At 40.8% G+C, this 23,253-nt stretch overlaps 1 protein-coding gene across 1 annotated transcript in view; it reads left to right on the top strand.

The window, feature by feature from the left end:
• Positions 1-23,253, top strand: part of PRMT3 (protein arginine methyltransferase 3) — a 72,003-nt gene that overhangs the window by 14,573 nt on the left and 34,177 nt on the right. Inside the window, exons 9-11 of the mRNA XM_064452863.1 lie at positions 4,565-4,686; positions 10,833-10,932; positions 21,172-21,250. Of these exons, the coding sequence (XP_064308933.1) occupies positions 4,565-4,686; positions 10,833-10,932; positions 21,172-21,250 (301 nt within the window). The remainder of the gene's footprint in view (positions 1-4,564; positions 4,687-10,832; positions 10,933-21,171; positions 21,251-23,253) is intronic.

The raw sequence follows: 23,253 nt of genomic DNA, 5'->3' as shown, positions 1-23,253 counted from the left end.
TTCAAGTGAAAGCATTCAACTTGTAAAGAAAAGCTTGACTATTAAGACAAACTGTTTTCTGAACTCGGTGTTTTTACAGCAGTTTTATGATCAAGATTACCTCAAATACATAGTGTATCCAAACCCATTATAGCGTATTGAGGCTGAAGGGGAAGATTGATTGTCAGCTGCTTTGAGTTCCCAACACTTTCTATCCAGGTGACCAGTGCTCTACTTAACTTCTGTGTCTGACTAAATGTTGCTGTAGCTTTCATGTAGTATACTGTTATGGACAATATATAAGATTTTTCTCAGATGTTTAGCTTTGAAGTGACATCTGTTACAGGCTTCTGCTGAAGGAACTGTTAGGATATTTTGCATAATTTATATATCGTATGATGCTTTCAGTACCATATTAATGAGTGGAACTTCCAACTTGAGGATATAGGCTGTTTTTCCATAAAGTTTGATTACTATTAAAAAAAAAAAGAGTGGAATACTGGTACTGTATTTCCTAGAACTCCCATATAATACTTGTCCCTAAAAAATACATAGCAATGCTTTCTGTTGTTTCTGAAAGGACACCTGTGAGGTGGGCTGGGAGGAGCTTGGTCAAAGAGCTTAAATGATCATATTAGCTTTTGATGCAAACCTGCAGTATCCCAAAGAGGTGTGATTGCACGGTTACAGACGATAACAGAATATCTAGGTTTGTTTATTATGCATACATTATTCAGGACCAGCCAATTTGTTCTCTTGGCTTTCAAAAGAAATTAAAACCTGATTGAATCCTGCTTGCTGCCTTTATTTTCAACCTGTCAGCCGTACTTGAGATGAGAATAGGACAATTTAGGTTACCTAGCCAGAGTAGTTAAGGTGGCCTCACTCAGTGAAAGGAAATGTGATCCATTTTACAGCAGGAGTATTTTTTAGTGGAAAAATGATTGGTTAGAAAAGCATTATTGCCATGCTTAGATTTTGTTGTAGAATAGAAGTCTGAAGCAAGCATCAGTGCCATATTGAGGGGGCAAAAATGAGGTTTTAAACATTGCTCCTACTAAAAGTACATTGATGGAATTAATTTAGTTGGCCAGATTACTTCAAATTCAAAAAAAAAAACCAGAGGCGTGGTGATTTTTTTTCTGTTACTGAAAGTAGGATATCAGTTCTGATTAGACTGCAGAGAAGGATGTGATGCTGCAGTTTATTATAGGATAGTCAAATCGCCAGCCCGGCTGCTCCAGATCTCTGGTGAGAGGCCATATGTGATCACCACAAGAATGCGTTAGCTGTAGGTCCTTGTCCTTAGGCTAATTGGTGATCATTCTGCTCGACTTTCCGTTTCTCAGATGTGTTCCAGCTTATATATTTTCTCTCCTGTGCCGTTTTCTCCACCCCCATCCCCTGCCTAAGGCTAGATGAGTTCCATCTGGGTTTTTAAGTGACCAGGGCAACTGTCCAAAGTGGTGTCTGTTTTGATTTTTTTCCAATTTGTGGTGATTGCTCTCTTTCACGCAACTGTATATCAAGATCATTCTTTCACAGGGGCTTATTTTTGGCTCTGACTGCCAGCTTTCATGGCTCAGGAATTTTGTTAACTACTCTGGGTAAAGAGTTAGACTTGATGATGTTAGGAGGCATGAGATTTCAGCAGCTGCAAGAACATTGGTTTTTACTTTCTATTCCTGTCTCCAGAAGACTTCAGCCTAGGGATTTCTGTAGCCATTACATACTCATATGGCACTTGTGAATGAGTTGTAGAATTGACTCCTATTGGAACATAGCTGCAAAGAGTGGCAAGTGGAACAAGTAACTCTTGTCAGCAACTTCCATGGCCAGCCTCTAAACAAGATGCTGTAAAAAATTAATCATACTGATGTCTTTTTTTAGTCTGATTCCAGATTGTAAGTTGCTCTATCAAGGCAGGTGGCAGTCAACTTTTCAGTCATTGCTTTGCAGTACACCGCAGCAGAAGCTCACTTACACTGTGCTGCTAAGGATAAATGGCTATTTTTATTCATGCTAGCCTCAGAATCATTGTTCTATATGCATCATGGGAAGGTATAGAATTGTATGCAAGGGAAGGCAAGCAAGCCTAATGTGCAGAGCGTTCAAGTTTTTACTTTGATACCGTTTGTCAGGTCAAATTTAAAAGTGCACATGCAAGTGTTTGTTGTGCCAAAGCAAGAATGCTCAGTAACTCATAAGCTAGAAAGTTAGTCGGTAGGGTACATTATTGCCTTGAAATATTTCGTAAAATGGGGTTATAATTCTCAAGTGTGGGATGAATTACTGAGTGATTAGATGCTGCCTTTGGAAAGAAAATTCATGTCATGAAAGCCATGAGAATGGCTTTTAACAACACTGGATGCTGTGCGAAGGAGAGAGTGACAGAAGTTAGTTTTTCTTTCTAATATGATTTTTATGACTAGTAATTGTGACTCAGTGTTCTTATCGTAGAAGTGTTTTACTGAGTTGTGCTTACTCTCTCTTGTTTAGGACTCTGGGAAAGGAAGTCTGTCTTTACAGTTCTGACTGTTAATGCTTAAATGCTATTCATGGTATGAGTCACTGTATATAGCATTTAGGTAATTTTTTTGATTTTTTTTTTTTTTTTTTTTTAGATTTCACACCATTTCTTGGTTGAGTGCTTAGAGTTTTTTAACACCATTGGTAAAGCTTAACTATATTAAGTAGAAGTCTAACAATAAGACTGCTGATCTGGCCGACGCAACGGAACGTACCCTCAGCAAATTCACAGATGATGCAAAACTGGGAGAAGTACTTGATATACCACATGTTTGTGCTGCCATTGAGAAGGACCTGCATAGGCTGGAGAAATGGGCCAAGGGGAGGCCTGTGCAAAGGGCTGGGGGCAATAGAAGGGCAGTGCGAAGTCCTGCAGAGGGGAGGGAAGAATAACCCCACGCACCAACAGAGGCTGGGGGCCTACTGGCCGGAAAGCAGTTTTGCAGAGAAGAATTTGGGGATCCTGGTCAACACAAAGTTGACCACCAGCCAGCACAACATACCTGTGTGGCAAAGGCAGCCAACCAGTCTCCTGGGCTGCATTAGGAAGAAGACTTGTCACCAGCAGACCAAGAGATACACCTTTCCTGCAGGGCAATGGCTTCTGGAGTGCAGTGCCCCGCGCTGGGTTCCCCAGTGCAAGAGGGAGATGAGTGTCCTGGAGTGAGACCAGAGAAGGACTGCAAAGGTGATGAAGGGGCTGGAGTATCTGTGATGTAGGGAGAGGCTGAAAGATCCGTGGTGGTTTTGTCTGGAGAAGAGAAGGCTGAGGGGAGATGTTATCAGTGTGTATAACTGCCTGGTGGTGGAGGGAGTAAAGGAGGTGGAGCCAGACTATTCTCAGTGGTGCTCAGGAGCAGGACAAGAAGCAAAGGGCACAGATTAAACTCCAGGCAGCTGCCTTTAAAGGTCAGGAAACGCTTTTTTTACCGTGAGGACAACTGAACAGTGGCACAGGATGCCCAAAGTGTTTGTGGAGCTCCATCCTTAGAGATATTCAGAAGCCCTTAGGACCTGATCCTGAGCAACCTGCTTTGGTTGACCCTGCTTTGAGCAGGGGGTTTGACTAGGTGATCTCCAGAGATCCCTTTCAGCCTCAACAGTTCTGTGTTTCTGTGAAAACATCAAGTGTGGAACTCATAGGTTAAAAAGCTGCTGTAACACATTCAAGATTAAAAAGTGTTAGTTTTGAAGTTGTTGAGAAGTTTCCAGCAGTTAGAAGACATGTACTATTATGATATTGACGCCTGAACAAGGCTACCTGGTGAAGACTCTGCTTTATGAAGTTCAACTCCGCATATTAATGTATTTAGTACTGTTTTCTTAGTTGCTTTGCATTTTTAAACTTTTCAGTCTTCTTACGATAGCTAATAGCGAGATGTCAAAAACAAGCATTTGCATGAGTTTTTGCTCTGTTGAGTGTACTTTTTTGTTCAAGTGTAGTAATCAAGTTTATTCTTTAATGAAAACTTAGGGATCCCATCTTCCTGGATTTTTTTGTCCTATTTTGATTATAAATAGTGTTAGAAAAATTTTCCAGGTGTTAAAACCGCCAGTTACCATTTTGAAATTTAGTCGTCTTGAGCCATAGCTGTTCTGAGGCACTGTGGCCATTTCTAGCAGAGGATTCCTAAATAAAGTCTCTGGATAGACTCTTAATGAGAAACTGCAGTTAGAATGTTTTTTTCAGCACCAGTGGTACATTCAATTGTTAGTGGCTCACTGATTGAAACTGCTCAGGCTATAATTTCGTCTTTCTCCTGTTCATGTAACTTTTTAGTTGCCCAAATGATTGCTTGTGATTGTTTCCCATGTGACTGAGTTAATCTGCAGCTGAATATAGTCTGCTTCATTGCCTTATCTGTAAAAGGTAGTAGAGGGTGTAGAGTTAGAACTGCAGTTTGACTTGGATAGCTCTGAATGTAATTGTAAGACTTGATGCTACCATTTATTCCTTCTGATAGAATACGGTATCTCAGTCATGCAGAAGGATGTGTAGAAAAATCATAGCAAGGCAAATAAGATGTTTATTTTTACCTCCATTTATTTGTTTCAGGTGGTTTTGGATGTTGGCTGTGGAACTGGAATACTCTCCATGTTTGCTGCCAAAGCAGGAGCAAAGAAAGTGATTGGAGTTGACCAATCTGAAATTGTCTATCAGGCCATGGACATCATTAGGTAGGAAAAGTTCCAAGGAAAGTATGGTAAATATTGCTGTAAAAAGTTCTTAAAATGCTGTTACTAGTTAATGATCACGTATCACTCAGGTTTTGATGTGCAGCTAAGTTGTTTGCTCCTCTGGTAGGGTTAATTAAAATGGGGCTGTAGTTAAGGCAGGCTGTTTCCCAGACCCTCCTCCTAATGTCAGCACTGGCCCGGTGCTGCCTTGCTGCAGAGGCTCCAACTGACTGCTGCCAGTCCATTTTCCGTTCTTGTGCTCTAAATGTTGCTACTGATGAAATCGTACTTTTTTTGACAACGAACATCAGAGGTGAGGCATGTTCCAAGAGGATGTGAGAAGCTTTTCCTGACTGCTGCTTTGAGTTAAAGAAACAGTTCTGATTTAGATAAACCCAGTAGAAGTTGTTTAAGAGTGTGCATGTGTATATAGTTGTTTAATCTTCTATCTCTGTATTTAAACAAAATTTAAATATACAATTTCTAGAATTCTATCTTCTGTTACAGAAAATTAATTTCATAGAATGCATTTTATAGGGGTATAAAAATTATTACTATAGAAATACAGACATTTTTGTAGAAGATGTTTTTTTCTGTGTTGAAAATTAAACAACTTTTACTTCAGTCACCTAAATGTGTATATATTTTAGATAATGTTGGAACTGATGTTTTTAAAGAAAAAGCTTGTCATGCATTAGTTATTTTTACCAATTTTAGCACATAAAATCTGCCATAGAAAGCTACATTACATGTATCCTTTATCATTATATGATATTTTAGTTTTAACTTCTGGCAAAACTTCCTCTAGTAAGGTTCTCTGTATGCTGGTATGAGAGTACTAAATGTCTATTACCCTGTGTTATGTTCCTTTAGAAACCTACTGACCTCTAGTTTTCGTGGTAGCTGGAAAGTGCATTACCATTGCACTGTAATATTTTCTGTAGGATTATGGGGGGAGGCAAACCAACCAACCAAAAAGACCAAAACCATTGTAAGGGCATGCACAGAGACACACGTGCGCAGTCTTGCAGAGTCACTGAGAAAAGTTGGTCCCAGGAGAACTATGAAGATGCTGCATGCCATGTAAACTGTTGTGAGGTAGTACAGGGTGGAAGAGACCCCACGGGAGTGTGGGGAGTGCGTCTGTTCCAGTCCCCCTCTGTCAGAGCAGGCTCAGCTGCGATAGGTGCCTCAGGCCTCGGCTAGTGAAGTTCTGAACATTGCTCCTTCAGGCAGAACTTCTCTGAAAACATGTCGTCTTTGAGTAGCCTTACTCTTACTTTTGAAATACCAAATTGTAACTTCCATTGTTTCAGTTTGTCTGTTACCTGTCATCCAGTCCCTGCGATACAAGGGAAGAGATTGGCTCTATGTTTGCTTCACCCCTCTGCCAGACAGAGGCAGACATGAGAAACCTGCCCCTTAATCATTCCTTCTTAGGGCCAAACAAACCCAGTTGTCTCAGCTTCTCCCTACATGTCATGTGCTCCAGCCCCGCATCATCTTGGTGGCCCCTTCACTGGACTTGCTCTGGTATGTCAATGTCTGTCTGGTACTGGGGAGCTGTCCTGGTTCAGCCCCAGCTGGCAACTAAACACCATGCAGCCGCTCGCTCACTCCCCCCACCCCTGTGGGACGGGGGAGAGAATCGGAAGAGCAAAAAAAAACTTGTGGGTTGAGATAAGAACAGTTTAATAATTAACCTTTGTTATTATTATTTTATTTTATTATAATTATAATAGAAAGGAAAAGGGGGGAAAAAAACTAAAAATCACAAATGATAGAACCACTTACCACCTGCTGACTGATGCTGCCCGTCCCCAAGCTGTGATTGCTGCCTCCCTCCCCCGGCCAGCCCCTCCCAGGTAACACACTGGGCATGATGTTACATGGTATGGAATATCCCTTTGGCCAGTTTGAATCCGCTCCCTTAGCTGTGCCCCCTCCCCTCCTGGCTTCTTGTGCCCCCGGCAGAGCACGGGAAGCTGGAAAAGCCCTTGACTAGTACAAGCGCTGCCCAGCCACAACTAAACCATCGGTGTGTTATCAACATTGTTTTCATACTAAGTCCAAAGCCCAGCACTGTGCCAGCTAGGGTGAAGAAAATTAACTCTATCCCAGCTAAACCATGTCAGGAGCCCAGAACTGCACAGAATTCCAGATGCAGTTTTGCAAGTGTCAGACTGAGGGGAAAGATCACTTTCCTTGACCTGCTGCTACCCTCTTGCATATACAGCATAGTAGATGGCTACTTTTGCTACAAGGGCACACTGTTGATGTGTGTTCAACTTGTTCATGTCATGGCAGGGTGGGGAACAGCAAGCAGAGCTGATATCTGACCAGTAGGAGCCAATTTGTATTATTTCACGGGGTTATTCCAGCTAAGGTGCAGGTCTTCCTCTTTGCCTTTGGATCTCTGAGGTTCCTGTCAGCCCATATCTACAGTCTGAGGTCCCTCTAAATAGCAGCCCTACCCCCTAGCATATCAACTGCTTCCCCCTAATTCATCATCATCCACAGACTTGCTGAGGGCACATTCTGTCCCATTAGGTCACTAATAACGGTGTTAATTAGTATCAAAACTAACTTTGAAGCCTGAGGGTCACCTCTGGTACCAGCTACCAGTTAGACTTAGTACTTGCTTCTTGAACCTCATGGTCTAGACAGCTTTCCACCCATCTTATGGTTCATTTACCCACTTCACATTTCACTAATTTGCCTGTAGAGGATATTACGGGAGACTGAGTATGTGTGAAAATGAAACAATGGCATCTGAAGACTTAAAAAGGATTTCCTAGCATGAGGTTGCAGAAATGTAGGTGTAAATGTGTACTGTTGATAGCTGAGGTGTGTAGGGTTTTTTTTTGTTTTGGTTGTCTTTGTAAGAGCAGCTGTGGAAAAGGAAGTCACAGAATCATGGAGTGGTAGGGGTTGGAAGGGACCTCTGGAGAACATCTTGTCCAACTCCCGTCCTTGAGCACGCACACCCAGAGCAGGGGGCACAAGATCGCATCTGGGCGGGGTGTGAATGTCTCCAGGGAAGGGGCTCCACACCCTCCCTGGGCAGCCTGTGCCTCTGTTCTGGTACCCGCCCAGGGAAGGAGTTTTTTTCTCATATTGAGGTGGAACTTTCTGTGTTCCAACTTGTGCCCGTTGCCCCTTGGCCTGTCATTAGGCACCACTGAAAAGAGTCCAGTCCCATCCTCTTGGCACCCACCCTTTAGCTATTTCTAGGTATTGATGAAATTCCCCCCTCAGTCTTCTCCAGGCTGAACAAACTCAAGTCTCTCAGCCTTTCCATCTCTCATCATCAGTCTCTCATCATCTTGGCAGCTCTCCGCTGGACTTGCTCGAGCAGTTCTGTGTCCTTCTTAAACTGGGGGGCCCAAAACTGGACACAGCACTCCAAATGTGGTCTCACTAGGGAGGAGTAGAGAGGGAGGATAACCTCTCTCCATCTGCTGGCCATGTTCCTTTTAATGCACCCCAGGATACCATTGGTGTGTTTGGGCACAGTGCTGGCTCATGGTCAGCTTGTTGTCCACCAGTACTCCCAGGTCCTTCGCAGCAGAGCCGCTTTCCAGTAGTTCAGCCCCCAGCCTGTAGTGGTGCAGGGGGTGGTTCCTCCCCAGGGGCAGGACCTTGCACTTGCTCCCGTTGAATTCCATGAGGTTCCCCTCGGCCCAGCTCTCCAGCCTGTCCAGGTCTCACTGGATGGCAGCACAGCCTTCTGGTGGATCAGCCACTCCTCCCATCTGCAAACTTGCTGAGGTTACACTCTGTCCCTTTGTCCAGGTCATTGGGTAGTCTGGGTAGATACTAAGGAATTTGGGAGTGGCATTTATTATGCAAGCTTAAGCTGTACAGCAATAAGGTTGTCTAGGGAGAATTTTTAGCTTAGATACCATTTCACATATTGGAGACGCAGCACTGCACCCTTGGATGCTGTAAAATTATTCTGTTAAATAAATGCCTTTTTAAGAAAAGTACTATGTTAGGTATTAGGTGCGACTTGGACTAAAATGCTTTTATGGTGCAAGAACTCATTCTCCAAGGAGAACTTTTCCCAGGAGTCCTTGGCATCTTCCGAATGGCTACAAATGTGAAATAGTGTTTTATTTCTAATGTACTAGATGACAAACTTAGGGTCGTTTGTATCTTTCAACAAGTGCACAAAAAGCCCTTTATGTGGTATTTGTACTTAGAAGTTTATAGAAGTAGCAGCCAACACATATTACCTTTGGTGAGGAGAAGGGCAGGCCTTTAAGAAAAGCAACAAAAGAAAACTCTAACTCTTCAGAGTAGTCACTTGAAGTACACAGTGAACCATCAGTAAGTCTGCACGTTTATAGATGCTGCTATGAAAGCTTCAATTCACATTGAAGTGTTCAGTTCACATCAAAACAGTTTATATTTATCATGTTAAGCCTACTTTTCCTAAAGCAATAAAGCTGACTAACTTCTAATGGAGTAACAAATGCTTATTGGAATACTGAACAACTCTGTAGCTTAAAAATGATGACTGCAGTGCGCTTTCACCTGTGATTGAAGTATGTGCTCAAGGGCTTTTGTCCCTCCCAGGATTCAGGTTCACTTCTAGCATGCTAATTGCTAGAAACAGTGCGACCCCTGTGTGTAAGTGAACTGGAATTAGTGGCCTGAGTGGCATGATTCTCTCCCAAGGTTACACAGTAAACGTATTTTAAACCAAATGCTTGTCTTCTCTTTTTCGTACTGTGAATAGCTGCCCATAAAATTTCTAGTGCAGTGAAAGACTTGATTTTTGCCACTGATGGCTGCTACGCTAGAATAGAAAGGTGAAGAATACTTCCTAAATAGCATCTCAGCAGCTTGTCCTACAATGCGTAAACTACGTTGGTTGGTTTGGGGTTTTATGCGTTACAACTGAAAACAAGTATGTAATGAATTAGTCTTTTTCCTCTTTAAGTCATGTTCTTGTATGTGGTTGTGTAGGAAGTTCTCTTTAGATCTTTTTGTCCTTTGTAAACTTCTGGGTTGACTTCTGTTTACAGCATTAAATACGTTATTAGTGATGAACTACTACTCTTCTAACAGAAGACTGTCCTGTGTAGAGTATTTAATTGAGCTTTCCAACAGCCCACATGTTCAAGTAGCCCTTTGACCCTTTCCTTTCCTTCCCTTCATTCTGATTGTTCTCCCATTGTCTTTTAGATTGAATTTGTAATGTGATTACTGGTCTGCATTGAAAGCTAGGCAGAATGTGAGAGTAAGATATCAGGATAGGGAGGGAAAGGGCAGAGATAAGAACTGCAGTGGGAAAGATAAATTTCTTTGGTGGGAATACTTTTCTGTGCTCTGTAAGAATAGCTATTGTAATAACGGTATGTGCAAGAGAGACTAATACGGTTTGCCAAGAAGAAAAACAGTAAATTTCAAGCATTTACCTCTTTAGCAATTTCACCGTCATGCAGTTTGTTCCAAAAACTGTAGTCACCTTACAGTACCCTCCTCCTTACACAGGGTAGTTGTACCCTTACTTGCACGTGAGGTAATACCCGATTACTGCAGTTACTAGACATTGCAGATGATTTTGGCCAAAATCACAGTGGGGGGATGTCTTTATTGTGGAATAATTGTAATACTGATCTAGAGGGAATGTTTGTTCTCAGTGACTTTGCAGCTAGTTTTGTTAAATAAAAAACCAAGTCGTGCACAACAGCTTTGTAAGGAAGTTAATTTCCATTGCTATCTTGGTGTGATGAGTAGGCTCTAATCACTATAGATTTATGCTACAGGGGTCAAAGAAGGAGAACTGGGGACAAGCAACTCTAAGAGAAGCATCATTTCAAATTGTCCTCTTCTCTCTTTTCCTGGTTTCCAAAGCTTAACACGTTTGTATGCACAGCACGTTGGAGCTGTACAGATCTACTGTCTGCCATCTTTGCCTGGCACTTAATCTGCTGCAGATTTTGGATCCTCGGAAACATTCCCTCTGAAATATAACTGACGAGGAATATTACATTTTAGTGCTTTCTTGATTAGTTTAAAAAAAACAACCCACAGTTGTTATTGGGGGGAGAAATGCAAAATACAGACAGCAGTATATCTCTCTTGACAGCATGAATTGGAAATACGAGCTAATTTGTTTATGTTGTGACTTGCAGATTAAATAAACTTGAAAATATCGTTACATTAGTCAAAGGAAGAATCGAAGAAGTAGATCTGCCTTTGGAAAAAGTGGATGTAATTATCTCTGAATGGATGGTAAGGTACCTGAATATTCTTCTCAACACACAATTATTTTCAGGAAAAAAATGTGGTGTTTTATTTCATTTGAAAAATTAATCTTCAAGCGATGCTAATTTTTTTAACCAAAAACCTACCATGCTTGCAACTGTGTTTTTGACAATGTGGGAGATGGAGTGATGTTTCTGATTATGTGGTACTCGGATACTATTCCTGATCCCTCGTGTTCACGCTCTTTCAAGTCAAGGTTCTCTAAGTGCAGTTGAGCTGTTTTGGGTACAGCAGTAAGTTTCTGTTACGTAGTTAGTGTGCAAATCTACGGAAGTACTCTGTATTGCTGAATAATACTATTGTAGCTGCTCAGGTGAAAGTAATGGAGAAATACCGTGTTAGTCATCTAGCTAGATCATTCTGATGAGTAAAATACATTTAGTCCGCAACGACAGCTAGAGACCGCTGACTGTGCGGGAGAGGTGGTAAGGAGGCGAGGAGCGTACGCACTGGGAAATCTGCAAATATAGAGAGAGCTTGAAAACAGCATTACTATTCATTGCAGTTTTTTAGTACAAGAATAAAATAACTGTGTTTAGAAGCATATGATAAAGATGATGGCCAACATGAAATGCAGTATGTAAATGAGCCATTTCCTGGAATCTGTGGGATTTCAGCTCTTGGCCTGGTACCTTTTCTCTTTCACGTGCTGGCGGCTGGGGTTACAAGGTTGTGCTTGCTACCTGCCGATGGTCCCAATAAAGAAATCTTTGTGACAAGACCCAGTGCCAGGCTGAACTTCACAGCAACTGAATAAGTCTGTTCCCTGTGAAAAACATGGTAGGAAACACCCCTTGTGACTTTGTGGACTTCTGCTATTCAATCTCAGACTCTCAAAAACCAGTTCGAAGTACAGGGGTTTGTTTCATGCTTGTTCCCACTTTTTGGCCTTAAAGAGAAGTTCTTTTGTCCTTCTAATTTAAGGTCCATAATGAAAACTTATACTCAAAGTTGGTTTGGGGTTTTTTTGGTGTGGGGTTTGGTTTTGGGTTTTTTTTTTTGTTTAGGCTTTTTTCCCCCTGTTACAAACAGTGGCAGTTCTACTGTACACAAAGGCCTGTGGGAGGCAGGTGACGTGTTCACAGTGGATCCATATGTATCGAACTAGTTTCCAGTTAAAGGTGGAAATAAATTGTTTGCTTTTGTTTTTTTCTGTGGGATTTTCTTCTGTTACGTATTTCAGTGTGCTGGCAATCTGCAGAAGTTTTTCCTCCACTGCTAAAATGAATGTTATTTGAAGCGTGAGCTTAATTTAGTGTTGAGGTCACTAGTTTCAAGGAAGGTTTAAGCCAAAGGTTTAAACTAGTGGCTTAAAAATAGTGCGTTATGGTTGGTGATTTCTGTCAGTATAGTGACTTCACTAGAAAATGTAATTATAGTTCTTTCAGGGAAACTTCTGATCAGTTGCCTAATACACGCGCCAAGAATAATGTTCCCAAAATCACATATCTCATTCTGGAGCCCAGGATTTGGTTTTAAAAACAACTTGGGCACTTAAGAGCTTAGGTCACATTGTAAATCAGTGCCTCTAAGGCGAAGTAAAGGATTTTGAAAAGCAGCTCTTTCAAGAAATTATTGAATGTTCCATGTTTCCCATTTGTGTGCTGATTTACCTTTTAGTGTAATATATAGCCACGTGCATTTTGCTTAATTAGGTATTGTAAATATTTAGGAATGTTAGCATTTTTATAGGTTGCTGCAATACAGAGATAAAGAGGACAATGCTGTGGAAGTAAGATTGATAGCTGGACAGTGTACGCACTGTTCCAACACTGTCCAGAAAGGAACATTATGTTGCCTAGATGCAAATGCAGATTCCTCTTTGTCTGGCTTTCGTGTGTGAATCTGATTTTTCTTTTCCGTCCCTACATGATGCTGACCACTGTGAAATCTTAATATGTGAATGTCAGTGCTTGAAAATGTTGGACATGTAAAGTGTGAGAGCAAAAAGGAGTCAATATATGTCAGTTTTCAGCTCTTTATTTAAAGAATCTGTATGGACTGGCAGGAAGATTCCAATGGGTTTGTTTGGGTTTCGTTGGTTTTTTTGTAATAAAAAAAAATGAAAAGTTGCTGTTCTGTTGAGAAAACAAACTGCTTTTGGACTAGTAAACATCAAACCCTGTTGTGAGGGCACACCTTTGTTTTGCTTGACATAGAACAGTATGTAAGACCAGTACATAATAAGATCTTTTATAGCTATGTATGGAACATCAGAAAATTAATAACAAATGCAAAGCAACAGAATGGGGGCCCAAGAGAGGAAGAATACTGCATGCCCCCAGAATGTTTCTAGAGCAGGCTTTCTGAGAAAGTTGGCACACAAAACAGTGTATTGTAAAAGGTAGAGTGTTGCATTATGAGTATGTCCAGTGTAACGGCTTCTGAATTGTCTAAGTGACCTGTGACTTCCACAGGCTGCTTGCTATTCCTACTTCTCTTTCATTTTTTAAAGTTTGTGTGTGTATACATATATATATTGGAATTATATTTCAAATATGTATTTGCCATCTTCCAAAACAATATTTTTCAGTTTTAAATTCATCTGAGTATGATTTTGTCGAGTTCCAAGTTTAGAGGCTGAATGATGAGCAGCTGATTCTTCAGTGGCTTTATTTAAGCCTATAAAAGAAATTAACAGTGATCTTGCTTTTAATGTAAAGACTAAATACATTGTTTGAGGCATCTGAGGTATATTTGTGTTTGACATTGTTAAAACCAGACCATAGGCAGGGCATCTGTGTGATTATTTGACTAAAACCAGTATGTAAACCATTGAGAAAGATAGTGGAAGGTGTGATGATCTGTGAGCTGTTCTGTTGGCATCTAAAAAGTAGGTTGCTGAAGATTGAGGGCCTGTTGGACTGCTGAATCACAGAATCCCGGGTTGGAAGGGACCCCAGGGGTCATCTAGTCCAACCTTTCTAGGCAGAGCACAGGCTGGACAAGATGGCCCAGCACCCTGTCCAGCCGACTCTTGTCCAACATGTCCGAGCCACCCAATTCCCTGGGGAGATTATTCCAATGGTGACTGTCCTCACTGTGAAAATTTCCCTCTCGTGTCCAATCGGAATCTCCCTGAGAGCAACTTGTGTCCATTCCCCCTTGTCCTCTCCATGGGACTCTGTGTAAAAAGGGAGTCTATGTCTTCTCCGCAGCTGCCCCTTAAGTACTGGTACGTGGTGATGAGATCCCCTCTGAGCCTCCTTTTCTCAAGGCTGAACGAACCCAGCTCTCCCAGCCTACCCTCATATGGCAGCTTCCCAGTCCTTTGGTCGTCTTGGTGGCCTTTCTCTGGACCCCTTCCAGCCTGGCCACATCCCTTTTGTATAGCGGGGACCAGAACTGCACACAGTGCTCCAGGTGTGGCCTGACAAGCGCTGAGTAGAGCAGGATAATGACTTCTTTCTCTCTGCTGGTGATGCCCTTGTTGATGCACCCAGCACCCTGTTGGCCGCCTTGGCCGCAGCAGCACACTGTTTGCTCATGTTGAGCTTTCTGTCCACCAGGACCCCCAGGTCCCTTTCCACAGAGCTGCTCTCCAGCCGGGTGGATCCCAGCCTGTGCTGTACTCCCAGATTATGTTTTCCCAGGTGCATGACCTTACACCTGTCCTTGTTGAACTTCATAAGGTTCTTGCTGGCCCAATCTTCAAGCCTATCCAGATCGTCCTGCAGAGCAGCTCTCCCTTCTGGAGTGTCTACTTCCCCACTCAACTTGGTGTCATCTGCGAACTTCATCAGGCTACATTTGATCCCATTATCCAGATCACTTATGAGAATGTTAATTAACATTGCGCCCAATATCGATCCCTGGGGGCCCCTACTTGTGACAGGTTGCCAGTTTGAAAAAGAGCTATTTACCACCACCCTTTGGGTGCGACCTGTCAGCCAATTCCCCACCCACTGCACAGACCACTTGTCTAGGCCATAACACATCAGTTTCTCTAGGCGGAGGCAGTGGGGAACTGTATCAAAAGCCTTGGAGAAGTCCAGGTAGATAATGCCCACTGTCCACCCCATGTCATTAAGCCATCAATTTAGACTTCTTCACCCAGAATGCAGCTATGGGTTCCTCTTGGCAAAACTCTGGTGAAGGATGCAGCCTGACTGACACAAGGACTTCTTGTGCACTCTGGGTCAGGAGCACAGGGCAGAGCAGGTGGACCAAAGAGCCACTTCACCCAATAAACCACACTGCCTGAAGAAAGGACACAAGAATGGCCAAGTAGTAGTCTGTTCTGCTAACCAAATTGATTCTGTAAGGAGCAAGTCTTCCAGTTCTTGGAGAAAGGTTTTCAGAATGTGAGAATGGGTGAATTATATATAAGATCTCACTGCCGGCCTTGTTCTTGTAGACGTTTCCCTGTGTAGGATCATTTGATACTCTATAGCAGGGCTGTAAGCTTCTGATTCACCATCCTTCTGGTTGCCTGGAACTCTGATGTGTGAAGCTTATGACAGCCTTAATTTGTGAAACTACAAATTATTGTTAGTGGTTACAGGTACCAGTACCTAACATTGTTTTTACTTGTCTGCTTGTGCCATAGGGCACCTACAAGCAAATGTTTTCTCATTAAAACTAGTCATACTTGAATTAGGTTTCTAAGCAAAGGTACAAATAATTGAGTATTCTTGTACGCTGCCTAGTGGCAATCTGATGCACATGCGTTTCTGAGCACACACAGTGATTTGCTTGCACCTTGGTGCAATGAATGAAAACCTTTGTCAGTTAGTGGCTTGACCTGAAAATGGTTGGCAAATGCTCAAATGTCATCGGAAGGTTAGAGTTCTGACTTGAATGTGCGGCTGTTTGTATGGGCGGTGGGAAACTACCGATGAACTGCGTACACTATGGACTTGCTCTCAGTCAGGATCACATTTATGTCCTCTCCCCAGAGATAATGACTTTTAAGAAACAATGATGTTTTATTGTAATTAGAGTAATTTTACCTACAGTATGTAAGTTTGAAATGAGAGGTGCTACGCAAAGTGCTGAAGCTTATTTTTGGTTAAATTGAATGCTGGGAAGGAAAAGATTTCCTATCAACATGCAAAGGCGGCTGTGTTGTTGCACATCTGGGTTTTGGTAGCATAATGGTAAGCTTCATAGGCTGGATATTGAAAGCTGAGTGCAGAAAGAAACAAAATATATGTGATGCTTTTCTGCAGTGTTCTTACCCATCTGCATCTGTGTGCAGATTTTCTTTTCTCTTGCTATGCTTTTACTTCCTTTTTCTAGCTAAGAATATAAAGCTGGAGGTTGAGAGTTGTGTTGATTTGAAAACTACCTGCATTTCTTGTTTGTAAGGGGTTTCGTTGTGAGAGACAATTGTCTGAGATGGTTGTCTCAAATGCAGTGTTAGAGTACAGTGTGCTCTCAAATTGCTGTTTTATGGAGTGCTTGATGATACTGAATATGCAGTAGAGTTTTACACAAGGAAAAGCTGGGAAGGAGATGGACTCTCAAATGAAAATAAACCAAGGATACAGTCCAATATCTTGTTTCTTAATCGTATCATTGCTCAGGTAGCTGATATCTTTTCTCTTTTTCTGTGTGAGATAATTTTGGAGTGATATCAGGATGGGCTGTGAATGGGAGGTGTTCAGGTCTAGGGAAAAGGACTAGGAAGTGTGCATGTCTGGAAACCATCTTTTCTCTCCTTCCTCCTTTCCCCTGTTTGTGACGGGCATACAGTGATGGCGCTTCAGCACGTACTAGTCTTTCTGTAGTCTTAATATTCTCTTATTTTTTCTGTTAGTAGTTAGAGGTGCATTAATACAAGTGTTATGTAACAGTAATTTATAATTTTACGTAAGAATCAAGCTTTTCTTTTTTGTTTTTAATAATGCTGTGTAAAGAGCATACTAAGCAGCTGAATGCTTTAATTTCTTTAGCACAAAATGTTTTTTAACAAGAAATTGTATTTCCTTGCATTAACCTTTTTTTTTTCTTCCAAACACCAATAACGGGTATCACTTTTCTCTCTGAGATCACTCTTCAGATTTCCCATTTGGTGTTCTCACTCTTCTTATATTTCTTTAAGGACGCGACAGGGTGTGCATAATAACAAAGTCTAGCTGTGGTTTTTGAAATGTGTGGGCTTGCTCTGTCAGTAATGAATTATTTCCCTTTTTTTTATTAAATCATACATACGAGATGAGCATGAAGGCTGACTTAGCGTGAGGGAAATGGTGCTGCAGCAGAGCATGCAGAAGAGTTCACATGTAGCTGCTGCTTCTCATGTAAATGCACCACAGGTTTTGGGGGGGATTTTGTCAACTAAAAAGTAATTTTTCACAAAATCGAGTGGGCGGCATCAGTTTTATATTTTATCAAGATTACGTTCAATGTTTTAAATCTGAATCAGTTGTCCAATCTGATTTACATACCCTCTGTAACTTGTTTTACTATGTAGTACAATGGAAACCTTGTAGTTAGAAACTTCAGTTTAGGAAAATAATGCACTTTTTTTATGTGGATGTGGATTGGGGGGAAAAAGAAGTCCACTCCCTGGGCTGGTGATATGATAGCTGCCTTTCATCTCATTTAATATTCAGCGTTGGGCCTTGTGGAGTCTGGAGTACCAGACCAGGTTCAGTTATGTTACAGAAAGTAATAAAATGGGTCTTTGATATAAGGCGGGGGGAAACACAATGGTTATTCAAGCAGTTAAACGTTTCTTCTCAATTCCATCCTTCCATGCTTTTTTCTGCTGTACTACAGATTCTGCTACTTCTTGCTGTTGTAAACCTGCTAATACAACTTTTTGAAATATATGTGGCTTTCGCCAATAAGTAGAAAATACATGAAGGCAAACCAAGTTCTGCTAAGGAATTTGGTAGGAATGGCTAAGGGAAATGTACATGAAGAGGCATTTTTAATATCTTAGTTCAATTGTGTTTTAAACAAAGCATTTTTCTTTAGTATTCTCCACACAATGAGGTATACCTCACACAATGAGGTGAGTAATCTACATTCAGTGTTGTTCTTGTGTCTTGATGCTGTTAAAGAGCTTAATCTCTTTTCTCCATGAAGAACATGATGATGAATAGTGAAGCACTAACATAAAAAGAACTTCCTATACTTACATTTTGATTGATTGGTAAAATATTTTTATGTAGTTTTGGATTAAAATAAATATTAGAGTGCTGTAGAGTATTTGAATAATCGAGGCAAACCTAACAAGGTGGGATATTAAGCCATCAAAGTTTTGTGAGCCTTTTATAAATCTGTTTCAAACATAAAATACAGATATAAAGGATATATAAGAAATGTAGTGACATTCCTCTGGATTCAGATTTGTCAGTGCACTCATGCATTTTTGATAGCTGACTTCTTGGGCGGAGATGGCACAGGACAGATGTATGGATGATTGAAGAGAGTAACTCCATAGTGCTGTGTATGTCTGTTCGTGTCCAAATCTGTATATATGTGTATCTGTTAGCTGGAGAGCAACCATTTCATTTCAGCTTGGAAAATATTAAGAATAAGGGGTTTCATGTTCATTTTGAGAAAGAAATGGCCAGCTTTTCAGTAGAAAATGCAAAATCTGACAGCATAATGTTTAAGGTATGCTGTGTATTCAGTTTGTCTTGAACAGAGAACCTGTCACATTTTATGTGTCTTAGTTTAACCACTAGCAAGATTGAATTATTAATATTCGGCTCACAGATCTGTATCCTAGAGATCTCTTTGCAGTAATTAATTTTGAGGATGCTAATACAGGCTTAAGAAAAAAACAAAACCCTGAACATTATTGGGGTGGAAGCAAGAGTGCCCCACAGCATCACGGGGGAAAAGATGTCAGGTATAATTTTCTTTCCAGATGGCACCCCTACAGGTGAGGCAGCAGCCTGTGAAATTACATTCTAAATTACACTACAGATGAGCACAGCACAGTGAGCAAAACGCTTCAGTATAAGTAATAAATGACTTGATTCAGTACCATTGACGGTTTATGTAACTTACAGGAATGCTATAATAAACTGGGGGGAGGAAGATAGAACTGGGAAGCGGTGGGGAGAACCAGTGGTGCCAGAGTGGAAAGGTCGGGGAAAGGACGGGGAGAATTTCACCATATTTCTCATGAGAAGGTTTGTTTTCCAGCTGTACTCCTTGCACTTGTTCAGCAGGCATTGTAGATGATGGGCGTTTTGGGCAGGAAAAAATAAATGAAGAGCTGATCTGCAAAAATGCCACTTTGTAACTTACTGACTCTTGCTGGTAACTAGTCTTAAGATTTGTCCTAGAGGTCACATTTAAAGCACTGTGAGAACAACTCATTTTCAGTTAAAAGCATCTGAAAAGAATTTTTATGAACCAAACATATTCTATTCTTAAAACTGTGAGAATAAGAACAAGAAAAAGAAAACTCTGGTTCCATTCCATGCTTTTGGCTTGCTGTAGGCGTAGAAGCATCTCTGCCTGATGCAGTTGGAGCTCCTGCCTTTTTCAACCATTTTGCAAAGCTTACTGAAAAATCATATTGCTCACAAAGCAGTCTTCATTCTGGGACTTTATTCTGAGGACTTCATAAAAGTTAGGTAGTAAAGTGGAAGAAAAGGCAATATTTGGAAGAAAAGTGTCCAGTAGAGTGCTCTCCTGTTACCAGAAGGATCAGGCTGAGAAGGGCATTTTCGTTATTTTCAAACTATGCTCCTGTTGAATACAAATGTCGTGCTTCAGGTTTCTGCTGTTCTAGTTTTGTTTTCAGTTTTGGAGGCTGCAGATGGATGGTGACATGTATAAGCATTTCTGAACTTCTTATTTTGTTCTAAGAGGTAAAATAAGCATCCAAGATGGCATAAACTTGAAGTAACCTTGGTATCTTAGTGGAGCAGTTCCCATGCAGTGCTGTCTGTCTTCAGTTGTGTGGCATGATGACTTCAAAAAATCAAATCTAAAAATCCCCGTGATTGTACAAATACGGAAGCGTAGGAAAGATGAAGATCAAAATCTTCTTAGCCTTGCTTTGTTTGGTCACTGCTGACTGGGCTTGTAGGACCGTGGGTCTGAAATCTGGACTTCTAATTGCCTTTTTTTGTTCTTTCCTCCTTGCAATTGGTGTATAAATCAAGCCATACGGCTAAGCTGTGTTTTAAACAAAATGAGAATTAGGATGCGAAGCGAAAATCCCAAATGTATATTGGTATGGTTTGTCGTAATTGATTTGATGTTGTAAGAATGTGGATGTGGATGAAGTTTTGTCATAATATTCAGCAAGAATAATGATCATACTTGAACTTGGAAGACAGGAAGGGCGTCAACTTGGTAAATCAATTGGAAAACGAAGGGCTATAAATGTCTTAAATTTGCATTTTACTTAAAAATAGTTGAGAAACTGGATGTTATATAAAAAGCTGCTTCTATATAGTACTGCTTTATGTTTTTATAATGCAGAAATGTTTAAAGAAATGCTTTTTCTGTTTCAAAAAACATCTGATGCGATTAAATTGACAATAAGTTATTCTAAATTAATCCCAACACTAAAAATACTATGCAAATCCAGTTACTACCTTTTTTTATCCTGCGAATGTTCCAAGTTCAGGTGCTGCTAGATGATGTAGAACATCCAGGGAACCCAAGCCTTCGGTATATGATTTATTTCCACCTGCCTTTGTGAGCATTGCCCAAGCTGGTACAGGGCACCATGAAGCTGCAGATGTGAAGCAGCGAAGATGCATGCTACTCGGTGTTTCTCTGACAATAGTTTTAATGTTACTTGCAGTTCTAAGTGGGAAGGGGTTTTCTTGGGGTATTTTTTGTATGGCGCCTCAGAGTTATTACTGTACAGTCAATATGTACAGCTTTTCACTTGGTGTGAGTTCAATTTGATTTCTTTTGATGTTATATGACTCTATCAGGTAATTGTTAGTGTAGACTGGATATTTATTGCCTATAGTTCATTAATTTAGTAGGTGCTAGATACTTGCAGTTTGGGAAATGAAAGATGATACTCGGTATAGTTATATCTTATAGATACATTTAGATATATTAATAATATTTTTGTATACTTAATCTTGATATATTAACAAAGTTTTGAAGTGGCAATGCTACTGTCGAGAATTTCACTGGTTTCTGGCTTTGAGGTATACGGGCATATAAAATTCTTAAACTGTGTAGATAAAGTCTTATCTGTAGATTGATTCAATAGGCTATGCAAGAAGTGTAATAATATCTAAATTTTCTCTTTTCTATAAACAGGGTTATTTCCTTCTCTTTGAGTCAATGCTGGATTCTGTCATCTATGCGAAGGACAAGTACCTGGCAGAGGGAGGCTCAGGTTGGTATGCGTAATTTTTGTAATAAATGTAGCTCTGGGGGGCAACTAAATGAACTCAGAGACTTAGAATAAGCTATGCATGGATGAGAAAGTTGCCAGTCTAAATGAAAAATGTTTCCATTAGTATGAGCTTCAAGGCATTAATTTACTGTACGGGTAATAGAGGAACGCTAGATGGGGTACCAAGGTCTCAAGTAATGGTGTTTTTAAGAATAGAGGGGGTTACTTATCCTTAAGTACAGTCTAAATTTTTCCTCCCTACTTCTTCCTACACATGTGGGCATTCATTTTATCCTCTTGAAATCCCAGTTTCTGCATAGCTATGGACAGAGGAAAAGAAGTTTTATTCTGTAGGATGTAGTGCTGTTTGAGTAAGCTACGAGGAATTGGAGGAAAAGTCGGTAAGATGTTTTCCTGGAGGAGGGAATTTGTGTGGGGAGGACATAGCTTCAAACACAGGAAGCCACGTGAAATAACTAGTGGATTTACATTGTCTCAGTTCAGTGTATTTAGTCTATCCTGGTGAGTACATACCCTTTTTCTTCCTGGTTGGAGGGTAGTGAAGTGACGGAACAAAAAGGATTTATTTTGAAGCAGATTTCTTTTATCCTTTTAAGTAGCTTAGGTAGTGTCATCTTAAGCAGTGTTTAAACGCCTGTAAATATTTATTCCTCATGTGATGCAGTTTTCTGCCCAAGTTCCACATAGGCTTTGTTCCTTGCACTTAATTCCTTTGTCAGTATTGTATTTCATATTGACCTTTTCAATCGTAGTTATCAGTCTGGATTTTTTCCCCCCTTTTGTGCTAACCATGCACATAGTTAGTTTCACTACACTGACTTAATGATTGGATTAATGACTGTGTAACAGTGCTCGCTGCAGTGCTTCCCTTGGATTGCAGTGAGCTTTTGTATGCTACAGAGTGCAGCAGAAAAAGGGGTTTTATGCAATTTTTCAACATTTGGTCACAAAGCTGAATAAACAAGCAAGAGATTACTGTTTGTGTGTTAAAATATTTAGAAGCCACTTGAAAGAATAAGAGCTTTTTCGTTTTCAGTAATGTAGAATAGTCCAGCCAGATCTGGAACAGAATTGTGGTGTGCTCCATATAGATACATGCTGATAATTCTACATTGCAATATAATTCAATTTGGGGACATCCCCTAAAATTGTAAGGAATCATTTTGTGTTTAGCTACTACTTCCAAAGCCTTCTGAAAAGGGCCAGAAATTTGTGGCCTCTATTGAAACTGCGGTAGTGTTTTGTTCTCTGTATTGTCGGTAAGTTTGCTAGTGGCTTGTGCCTCCCAAAGTGGCCTTTGAGAAACAGAGTATGCTGGTTCTGCAGGACACTTGTTCTTTGTGGTCTGAGAATGGTCTTGGGCCCTATTTGACTCTTCACAAAGCATACAGTATCGTACACTCGCCGACTGGTACGGCCACATTTTAGATGGAACGCTGTTTCCTTAAGACACGTACAATTACTGCACTTCTGCCAGCTTGTATAGCAGGTAAGCGACTGTGCCTGAGACTGGTGAGGAAGTTGCTCAGCAATCGGCACAGCAAGGCAGAGACTTCTGTGGTGTAAATGAATAGCAGCAGAACTCTGGGCGTATCCAAATTCAGATGAGCCAAAACTAAGAGCTCGTTCTGCGATGGAGTCTTACCAGAGAAACTCCTGAGTCTGCCGTAAAGCTTAATTTTGTCTCAAGCCACTTTGTACTATTGAGCCCAAGATCATTATTACAGGGACTGTTTGAAAGCTGAAAAAAGCAATAGAAGCAGCTGCGATTTGGTCAAATCTTTCAGTAATTGAGCCGGGAATAGAATCCAAATATCTAGATTTGTGTTCAGTCAGTCATATCGTCGTTACTTCAATTTAGCCTATTGGCATGCTGTGGTGGATAATGCCAAACTGTCTAGGGTAATAGGTACAGTATATAATAGCTTTATTTGGGAACATAAAATTCTTGCTGCCCAGGACCCATCTGTTTGTTCTCTAGA

Source organism: Phalacrocorax carbo, chromosome 5 (genome assembly GCF_963921805.1).
Source record: "Phalacrocorax carbo chromosome 5, bPhaCar2.1, whole genome shotgun sequence".
Taxonomy (NCBI): Eukaryota; Metazoa; Chordata; class Aves; order Suliformes; family Phalacrocoracidae; genus Phalacrocorax; species Phalacrocorax carbo.
The sequence above is the reverse complement of the archived record's forward strand: the minus strand, read 5'-3'. Positions and strand labels throughout refer to the sequence as shown.